The sequence below is a fragment of the Malus sylvestris genome, chromosome 7, assembly GCF_916048215.2.
Source record: "Malus sylvestris chromosome 7, drMalSylv7.2, whole genome shotgun sequence".
Lineage (NCBI taxonomy): Eukaryota > Viridiplantae > Streptophyta > Magnoliopsida > Rosales > Rosaceae > Malus > Malus sylvestris.
Genome location: NC_062266.1, coordinates 23,998,548 through 24,009,762, shown reverse-complemented (window position 1 = coordinate 24,009,762; position 11,215 = coordinate 23,998,548). Strand labels below are relative to the sequence as shown.

At 33.6% G+C, this 11,215-nt stretch overlaps 1 protein-coding gene across 1 annotated transcript; it reads left to right on the top strand.

The window, feature by feature from the left end:
* The first annotated feature begins 4,821 nt into the window (after nucleotides 1-4,821).
* Nucleotides 4,822-6,524, top strand: LOC126629138 (zinc finger protein ZAT5-like). The gene has a single exon (XM_050299052.1). The coding sequence runs from the start codon at nucleotides 5,070-5,072 to the stop codon at nucleotides 6,180-6,182; it is 1,113 nt and encodes a 370-aa protein (XP_050155009.1). The 5' UTR covers nucleotides 4,822-5,069; the 3' UTR covers nucleotides 6,183-6,524.
* The last annotated feature ends 4,691 nt before the right edge of the window (nucleotides 6,525-11,215 follow it).

The following is an 11,215-nucleotide window of genomic DNA, read 5'->3' as shown; positions in this document are numbered from 1 at the left end:
ACAATCAATCTCTCTCTCTCTCTCTCTCATGGGTGACTTGTGAAGTAGTACAGACAGTATGCATATACAATAATATTGGCATAAAAAAATGGAAACGTCGGTTATGCACTGTCGTAGTTGCTCAATACCGGTTAGCAAGCTAGTTCTTAGTCCAAGCTGCTAGCTAGCTAAGAACCATAATATATGTACATATATATACATAGTTTAATATTATATGAACCATATGTAATATTATATGGTTTGAATTTGTTATTCTATTTGCGGTTGTCTTGTCTTGTAGTAGTACGTAGAAATGAAGTAATGAGAAGGTAGCCTGAGCTACAAGAGAGAGGAATCCAAGATCGGCAGAATAAAGTGATCCTTTACTTCTGCAAGGACCAAAACCCTACTCCCGTCTCTGAATTTAAATTTCGTCGTATAGGCTGGTTTATGGAACCTTACGTGCGGGACACGACGTATATTATACTCACCACACCCAGATAACTCTTCAAGTCAAGAATTAATTAATAAATTACAACTTAACAAACCTATACCTTCATGCTTTGCATCGTAATATATATGGTAATAATATTTTAGTTAATTAATTATCTATTAATAAAGTAGATTTAACATGCATATATATATATATATATATATATGTATGCATGTATGTATGTATGTGCATGTATGTACAGGGGAGGGGCACCGTTGTACTCATTGCATAGATATTAGTTTCTAAACCAATACTTAAGGAAATAAGCAGTCGTATTAATACACCAATAACTTTATTAAATTTCAATTATTGTATTGGTAATTTGACCATATACATAACTTGGGTTGGCCTATCTAATTGCCAAAGTGAAATTAAAGGTGATGTTTGTGCATGTACAAAGGGAAGGGTAAAAAGTTATGATGATTTGGAACACGTTTATTAAATTTCAACCTTCTGCATTTCTCTAACCCTTACGCTACTTAATTTGAAGTATCCCCCTGCAAATACATTAGTTATATATACGTTGTTAAACAATGTTTTTTTTGGCAACGAAATTGAACAGTGAGATTGACAACCTCGTAATGGACTAGTAATAATGTGATTTCGAATTCGTCATTTATGTGAGTAAAACCTAAGTCATTCAATTAAACAATGTTTTTTCACTGAATATGGCGTGCTTTAATTATCTAGTATTAGAATAATGATAGTCGAAGGTACTAACATAAGTGCATACGCTATTATATAACTTGAACAACTTCCGCAAGTAATAGTCCCCACTAAGAAGAGATCTTCATCCCAAAGATAAGCTATATATTAATTCTGGTACACAATATCCATTACCTCAGCACTTTAACATCTTCTGTTTATTTTTATTTTTCTTTCTTATTAATAATTAGTTACTTCAAATCTATTTAACTTTTTAAAATAAGGTTTGTTAATAACCATAATATTTCCTTCCATTTCAACATTTTAAAGTGAACTTCAATGATGATCACCTTACACATAGAATAATATGCAGTCCAGGATTAATTATTTGATAATCATAGAACTAACTGGGCTTAAATTAGTATTTAACTAAGAAACATGCATGTCCCATAAATTAAAGATATCCAATATAAAGATATGACTGCAGGGTCAACAGCACACATGAATTGATTGATTACAAGCAAATGGTGTCCCTAATAATATACTCACAAAGATACTTATCCGTATTACTACGTTTTAAAATTAATATTTAGTTCAATAAACGAAAATAATATTTAGCAGCACTGTTTAGTTTCTATTAATTTTAAGTAAAACTAACGAAAAGTCCAAAAAAACTTTTCTTTTAACAAAAAGTCATTTTTAAAAGTATAGTGAATAGTGCTAGTTAAAGGAAAAAATGTGGTTTTTCATTAAAAAGTGAACAGTACCGGAAGTGTTTTGTTAAAACTTCCATAATTTTATCATTAATTTTTATCATTAATTTTATCATCAAGTGCAGTTTGGGAAACAAACGAGCCTACCCCTAACTGGTGATACTTTATTTAAGGGTAAAATTTTTCCATCTTAAACAAAACACATAAACTGAAAATTACAATTGAGCTGCGAGACATCCCACTCGCTGCCTTGCACATGGTGCCCTGAATTGTTCATGTCAAAACCCATGAAATCGAAAGAAAGGGACAAGGAGGAAAATAAAATGGCATCTTGTTTTATTTGTTTTCCTCCTTTATTTTAATGTCATTATTATTTGTTAGATTAAGTTAATGACTTGAAAACTAACATTTATTTTCCTCTTTTATTCTCAATTGAATAACAAATCATTATTTATAATAAACTAACTCTAATCCCCACTAAGCAAGAAAATAAAACTCTAATTTTAATGGGTTAAGCCCAAAACTCAACAATAAAATAAACCTAAATGTTATTACTTTTCAACACCCCTCGTCACATAGGGAAGAGTTAAACAATGCTCAAAACTCAACCAAAAGAATTGAAACAAAGAAGATGGGTGATGATGAGTTGGGGGTATGTTAAAGTTTTACATGGCACCGAAAATCAAGAGATGCATTGGCATTTAAGGTAAAATGTACCTATTTTTCTTGAATGGTGATTGAGAAATTTCCATTCATGAATCATGATTGATCACTAATACAGTCTAATCTTATGCATATTTAGTGGTTGAGTTGTAAGTATGACTTTAATGGTGTACCATAGATCTCTGTGTCATCTAATTGTCCCATAGATCTTGTTCATCATGAAGCCATGAATTCAGAGGAATTCAAATTTAGTTGGATGTAATTTCCCTTAGAAAAGGAAAAGAAAAGCCTTAAAGATAGGAGAGTTAAATTACAAGTTGCTAAGTTTAGACCCAAAATACGAGAAAAACTCTCACATGCCCATTGTCATACACCGGTGTCTTTCTTTTACATCACGTGATAATAAATCATGTATAAAACTGGCGTAACCAAGTTTTTGTTTTCAAAACCCAACAAAATTAAGTAAGAAGACACTCAAGAATTGCATGTAATATGAGGTCATGCAAGTATGACAATTCTTCACAACATAAATTGTCATACAAAGAATAGATAATAGAAATTATAGAATAAAATACAAGAACTATATATTAAAAAAAGAATGTTGAGAGAAGTGGGAGTGGGGAGTGTTTTGGGGGGGGGGGGGGGGGGGGGGGTGGTGGAGAGCACCGCAGATTCCGTGGTTCCAGGCTTGCACTCCAATCATCATCTCACAAATCGTCGAGGCAAAGTAGTGGGGCTTTGCCTTTCAGCCTTTGCCTTTGCTTTGCTTGCTTCCCTTCAACACACTTTGTAAATACCAATTCTCTCTCTCTCTCTCTCTCTTTCATACTAAAATAGCATGTACACATGAACATGTGTAGCTGCAGCCTGTATTTTGCAGTATCTTCAACAAGATGTGTTAGTAAGTGTGGTAGTGTACACGCGCCTAACAAACCTCTAGGCTCCACCACCACCCTTTTTCAACTTTGATCAATAAACACTGAGAAGACTATGTTATGTGGAATTCCATTCAAGCGTTTTAGACTTGTATACTGTTATAACAGATTTGTACAAGTTACTTAAATTCTAAATGCTTGCGTTATGTGTCATTAAATATTATAGTACAGATACAGGTTTCATCAGTAAAATACTTAATCTTACATTAATTAATAAGACATTATAACTCTTATTCTCCTTCATTTCAATTTAGTCTTCCTAACTTATTACATACATACTATGATATGTTACATGCATGTGATATGGTTTCTCTACACACAAAATATGCATTTAAGAGTATAAAAAAAAAAAAAAAAACTCAATGAGTTATAACAAGCAAGTACGCCAATGAAGTTTGTTTTCTCTATAAATTATCCTTTATCAAGTAAAGAAAAAATATAACACAATTAAATGTATTTATTTGGAATTGAGATTACTTACTTAATATTAACTAATTAGTTTAAAATTAACATCTAACTGAAAAGAAAAGCTAAAAACATACATTTGGTATAGTAGGTAAGTGATTTAAAAAGTCCTACTTCCTTAAATCTCAATCAACAAGTTGAGGGCACTTATTAATTAGTATTTTATTACAATCTTAGACTTCGCACCTAATTTGTGGGACTAGTACAAGTTGATTGTTGGAATGAAGAGCTTAATTAGCTAGGTGTGGCACTTACTAGTATAGTGTGTGTTGGGAAATTGGAAGGTGAAGAACACGCGCTTTGGAGGTGAGAGTAGGTTAGATTATGAGGGTGCATGGTAACGTACGGAAATATTTTTGCGCATCACCTCAAGTGATGGTGATGCTCACCACTCTATTTACCGTTATTGGATGAGTTTAAATTTTGAGATCTGTGTAGTGGATAGATACAAATCTCAAAATTTAAACTCATCAAGGTGATGAGCATTACCATGGTGGTGAGCAAAAATGCACCCCAACCTCAATAACTTTGGTTTGTTTGTTTTTGTGTGTGCAATTGGTGAAGAAGTAATGAGTTGGCAAAGTGTGAGAAAGAGAGCATGAAACGGACTTTGCGTTTAACAACCTCTCTTCTCTTTTGGGGCTTTACACTCCTCATCTCTAAATTTGCCTCTCTTTTCCGTTATGCCTGGATTTTGTTTTTGGCTTTCTTTGCCTTAATCTCTATCTATCCCACATACATTTACTAAAACCTCACTCTCTAAAATTACAACTCCTCATCTTCTTTTGTTTTGCTGGTTTTTCTATTAATTTATTTTTAAACACAATTTCAATTTTATAAACGGAAGTGACTTTTTCATATTATATTTCTCTTCATGCATACCTCTGTTTTTTTCCCTATATTTCCCTTTATAAATACCTTTGAAACTCAACAAAAGATGGGAGAGACTAAATTCACAGTTACTGTTGTATAGGGGCATGGCCTTAAATTGCGACTCTCTCCAACATGTCAATATTCACCATATATATATATATATATATATATATATATTGTAATAACAGTCTTCCTCTCCTTGCTTCCTCCCTACCAATTAAATCTCTCTCTTTTCCTCTCTCTTCTCTCTCTTTATAAGCTATAATTCCAAGTCTCTTGAAGGTAGAGGAGGGGGAATTAGCCATGGAAGCAGCAGGTGGTGATCATCATCATCAAGAGGATGTCATGATCTTGGGGTGCAAGGAACAACACAGCAACAACATTAATATTATGAAGGGTAAGCGCACAAAACGCTTGAGGCCCCAATCCCCAATCCCCTTTGCCATCCCAACAAACTCATCGTCCCCTGAGGGTGGCACCAGCCGTGGAGGGGATGATGGCGGCGAAAACAACAACGATTGCATCAATAGTACCAACTTGTCCCCCACCACATCAGCTGAATTATTCCAAGACAGCACATCAGAAGAGGAGGACATGGCAAACTGCCTAATTCTTTTGGCGCAAGGCCAATCCCGGGCGGCTTCTTCCTCCCCCAATCACCACCACCAACCCCCCAACGATCATATTACTACAACTAGTCGAAAATTCTTGGAAGCAACAACTGTCACCGCAGGCAAGGCGGCAGGGGCGGCAGGGTATTACGTGTATGAATGCAAGACTTGTAACAGAACGTTCCCTTCTTTCCAAGCATTAGGGGGTCACAGGGCGAGTCACAAGAAGCTGAAGGCAAATATCGGAGACGATCACAAAAACAAACATCTTGGAATTGGGCTGTTGCCCCCGTCGGATGAAGATCAAGACACGCAATCGTTAAAGGACAACATTTTCCACAGAAACAACATCAACACATCTTCATCTCCACTTTCTCTCCATTTGAGCAATAGGGGTTTGGTTTTGAGCTCCAACAAGTCCTCTCCTAAAATCCACGAGTGCTCGATTTGCGGAGCGGAATTCACGTCCGGGCAGGCCTTGGGAGGCCACATGAGGCGCCACAGGGCGCCGATTGGAGCCACCAACACAACCTTGTCGTTGACGCCTCCGCCAGTCTCAGCCGCCTTTGAATCCCATCAGCAACAACATAAACATCAACAGCAGCAGCCACAGCTGCCCATGAAGAAGCAGAAAAGCATGTTGAATTTGGATTTGGATCTCAACCTTCCAGCACCTTCAGAGGATGATCACCACAAAGAAACCAAGTTTGTGTTTGCATCAAACCAGCAGCAGCAACAACAACAACAAGAACAGCAGCAGCAAGAAAGGTTAAGAACACAAATTTTGGTGGATTGTCATTACTAAAAAAAAGGTTAAGGTTTTTTTTAGTGATTCTTCACTCCACTATTGATATGATCAATGGTCAACTTGATGTGAACTACCAACTTTTTTCTTTTAACTTCTTTTATTATACCACCATTCAAAATTGAAACACTATTCTTTGGATTCTTGGGATATATCATGACCAATGTTATAAAACTATATGAACTTTGATCTAATTATTTTGTTAAGGAAAATGTTAGATTTCTGTTTCTTGATTGGAAAGTGCATGATCATGAGAAACCCTTTTGGTTTGTTGGATTCTGCTTTTCAAAAATTCAATTGAATTTTGAGACTTCGAGTATAAATATGAAATTTTTTAACCGAGTTATAATCCTCTTATCTCCTCTTGTTTAATCGGATTATTTTGTTGGTGTTATACACTGAAATTTGTCTCTACCAGTAAAACCTTAAAAAGTCATCATGCTGTAAGTTTCATTGTTTCATCTACAAGAAAGCCTGCCCTGGCCATCTTCCTTTTTCACACTAATCTAAGTGATAATAATAGAATAAAAAGTACAGAAAAAGCACTCATATTACTGCAATTTCCACATGAATATCCCAACCTATTGTACTTTTCTCTTTTTATTCTATAACAATATGTGCTACTAAAAAATTGTATCTAGTTGCTATTTTTGTCACTTTCTTCTCTAGGTCCACCTCTTGTTAGTTACTACCCCACTGTTATGTATATACACCCGAGCATTAGGCTTGGCAATTCCTGATACGACTCGATAACCCGACACGACACGACACAAAATTAACAGGTATTTAGGTTGACACGATAACGAATCGGGTCGTTATCGTGTAACCCGATAAGCACCTGTTAAGATAACGGGTTGGTTCGGGTATACACGTAGGTAACACAATACACGATAAACAGAATATTAATTTAATAATTTTATAACCCTAAAAAATACTATAATTATATATATATATATATATTAAATTAACTATAATAATTATATATATAATTTTAAATTAAATTTTATACCCCTAAAAACTATAATAATTATACATATATAATAAATAGATTTAAATCTTCTTAATAAATAAATAAATAAATAAATAAATAAATATATATATATATATATATATACTATTGAACTTGATGGGATACGAATTATACGAAACTAATTTCAACGATCCTACCGTCAAACTTGTTCGTATATGCTTCGAGATTGTATCAATAAAAAATCGCAAAAAACAAACATTCAGAGATCAAGTAATCGAACAAAACTTTTCAACGGTTATAAAACGAAAAATCACGATGTAACTGTTATTTTAACTCCGCTTTTTATGATTTTTATAGCTACACTCCTTGACCCTATATGAATACAATGAATGAATTCGATCTTCAATTTAAAATATTTACACTAGTGTGGATATCTTATGTTATACTTAATGAAAGTATGAATAAACTCTTAAGTGTTAGTGAATTTATTGTTTTGATGGGATACACATTCTACCAAACTAATTTCAACGATCCAACCGTTAAACATGTTTGTATATACTTCGAGATCGCATATGCCAAAAATTGCAAAAAACGAACATTTAGAGATTAAGTAACCAAACAAAACTTTTCGACAGTTATAAAACGAAAAATCACGATTTAATAGTTGTTTTAACTCCGATTTTGATGATATTTTACAGCTACACTCCTTGACCATATATGAATACAATGAATGAATTCGATCTTCAATTTAAAATATTGACACTACTTAATGAAAGTATGAATAAACTCTTAAATGTTAGTGAATCTATTGTTTTGATGGGATACCCATTCTACAAAACTAGTTTCAAGGATCCAACCGTCAAACATGTTTGTATATACTTCGAGATCGCATACGCCAAAAATTGAAAAAAACAAACATTCAGAGATCAAGTAACGGGACAAAACCTTTCGACGGTTATAGAAAGAAATATTATGATTTAACGGTTATTTTAACTCCGATTTTGATATTTTTTACTGCTACACTCCTTGACCCTATATGAATACAATGAATGAATTCGATCTTCAATTTAAAATATTTACACTAGTGGATACCACAAAATGTTATGTTATACTTAATGAAAGTATGAATAAACTCTTAAGTGTTAGTGAATCTATTGTTTTGATGGGATACGCATTCTACGAAACTAGTTTCAACTAGGGGTGGGCAGGGTTTGGTTCGGTGCGGTTTTGAGTGAAACCAAAACAGAAACCGAAATTTTTTGCGGTTTGGTTCGGTGTGGTTTTGAAGCCAAAACTAAAATGAAACAAAATCGTTTGGTTCGGTTCGGTGCGGTTTCAAATGGTTTCGGTTGGTTTTTAAGAAAAAATGTACAATTTACAATTTAACATATTAATAAGCATTTCTCAGTAGCAATAGGAAAAAGACATTTGTTATGTAAGCAATTAGCATGTTGCATGCATTTGTGATGTTAAAATATGTTTGTGCAACAAAAGGGTGTCTCATACAAGGTATAACATAAAACAAGTTGAAAAACTTTGAATTCATTAAACGTGAGCGAAACTTTCATACTAGAATATGTGATATCATGCTTCAAATGAGTGGACTTCATTAGATCAATGTTCGACTCTTGATAACAAGAGTAGTCCACCCTTGTACATATGTGTGTGTGTATGTGTGTGATGGTATAAAATAACAAAGGTCCTTCAAGTTAATGAACAAAAGAAAGTGATGAATGATGATATTCTAGTGTGGTTGAGTCCATACTAAATGTATGGATTCTAACAAACAACCAATTAAAACATGAAATCTAATATGGACATTTAATTAAATGTTTATTAATATTTACGGTTTGGTTTGGTTTTGGTGCGGTTTTCAAAAGCCAAAACCGAAACCAAACCATTTTCTATGTTGCGGTTTGGTTTCAAAACCGAAACCGTTTCAAAACCGCAAAACCAAACCATTTGGTGCGGTTCGATTTGGTTCGTGTTTCAGTTTCGGTTTTCGATTCTAAGTGTCCACCCCTAGTTTCAATGATCCAACCGTCAAACACGTTTGTATATACTTCGAGATCGCATACGCCAAAAATTGCAAAAAAAAAAACATTCAGAGATCAAGTAACGGGACAAAACTTTTCGACGGTTATAAAAAGAAAAATCACGATTTAACGGTTATTTTAACTCTGATTTTGATGATTTTTTACAGTTACACTCCTTGACCCTATATGAATACGATGAATGAATTCGATCTTCAATTTAAAATATTTACACTAGTGGATACCACAAAATCATATGTTATACTTAATGAAAGTATAAATAAACTCTTAAGTGTTAGTGAATCTATTGTTTTGATGGGATACGCATTCTATGAAACTAGTTTCAACGATCCAACCGTCAAATATGTTTGTATATACTTCGAGATCGTATATGCCAAAAATTGCAAAAAAAAAAAAAGCATTCAGAGATCAAGTAATGAGACAAAACTTTTCGACGGTTATATAAAGAAAAATTACGATTTAACGGTTATTTTAACTCCGATTTTGATGATTTTTTACAACTACACTCCTTGACCCTATATGAACACGATGAATGAATTCGATCTTCAATTTAAAATATTTACACTAGTGGATACCACAAAATCTTATGTTATACTTAATGAAAGTATAAATAAACTCTTAAGTGTTAGTGAATCTATTGTTTTGATGGGATACGCATTCTACAAAATTAGTTTCAACGATCCAATCGTTAAACATGTTTGTATATACTTCGAAATCGCATATGCCAAAAATTGCAAAAAACAAACATATAGAGATCAAGTAACGGGACAAAACTTTTCGACGGTTATAAAAAGGAAAATCACGATTTAACGGTTATTGTAACTCTGATTTTGATGATTCTTTACAGCTACACTCCTTGACTCTATATGAATACAATGAATGAATTCAATCTTCAATTTAAAATATTTACACTAGTAGATACCATAAAATCTTATGTTATACTTAATGAACTATAATAATTATATACATTAATTTAACAATTTTATACCCCTAAAAACTAAGATAATTATATAATATAATTATATATATATATTGTTTATACCATATTTAGGGCCTCGTATTTAGATCTCGTACAAATATTCGGGGGATTTAAATGTAATTATGTGATAAAGGAATGGGCAAATATGTAATAAGTGAGGAGTCCTTATTTTATAAAAGGACCCCTCACCTTCACAATGGAGGAGAGCCTCATTCTCACCCTCGAAGACCAATTCCTAAGGCTCCTCACCCCTTCTCAAAGCTCTCACTCTCAGAGCTCTCTCTCTCCCTCAGATAAATACATAATCAGTGTGGACGTAGCCCAAACCTTGGGGTGAACCACGATATATCTTGTATTATTTACATTTCTTGCAGATTCACGGTCAGATTTACGTTATTTCAAGACATCCGGTTTTGTGCATCAACATATATATTAAATTATGTGTTTTAATGTTTTGAAATAATATTTATGTGGCAAAGTGTGGTATGTGCAAATTTAAGAAAAAAATATATTTTTCTTAACGGGTCATAACGGGTTATAACGGGTCGGGTCACTTTACCATAAAATAACAGGTGTGACACGACACGACCTTTTAAGATAATACGTGTTACACGAAAATGACACGAACACGATAGACACGACCCGTTTGCAAGGCCTACCGAACATTATCTAGAATGTGATGCACTGTTTCATGACCCCACATGCAGCTCTGCGTCAGTCCTAGGCCTTTAAACTAGGGTATTCAAGAGAACATCCTCCCACACTGAAGGAGGAGAAGTTTCGAACTTAAAACACCCTATAGTTTTAAAAACGAGATTTTGCTAGTTTGTTCGACTTTGTTAAGGAGTTGCATTGTTTGACATTGATCTCAATATTGCAATTATCTAATATTATTTGCACGACATTTACTGATGAAATTATTTATCATATATCTCGCATAAGTGACAATATCCATTAGTATGTATGGATGAAAACCACTTGCATTAGATTGTAGATCCGTTCCTATAAAAAAAATGATATAAAATAACTT

What these genes read in the sequence shown, in the direction of transcription:
- LOC126629138 (XM_050299052.1), top strand. Translation starts at nt 5,070, where the DNA reads ATGGAAGCAGCAGGTGGTGATCATCATCATCAAGAGGATGTCATGATC.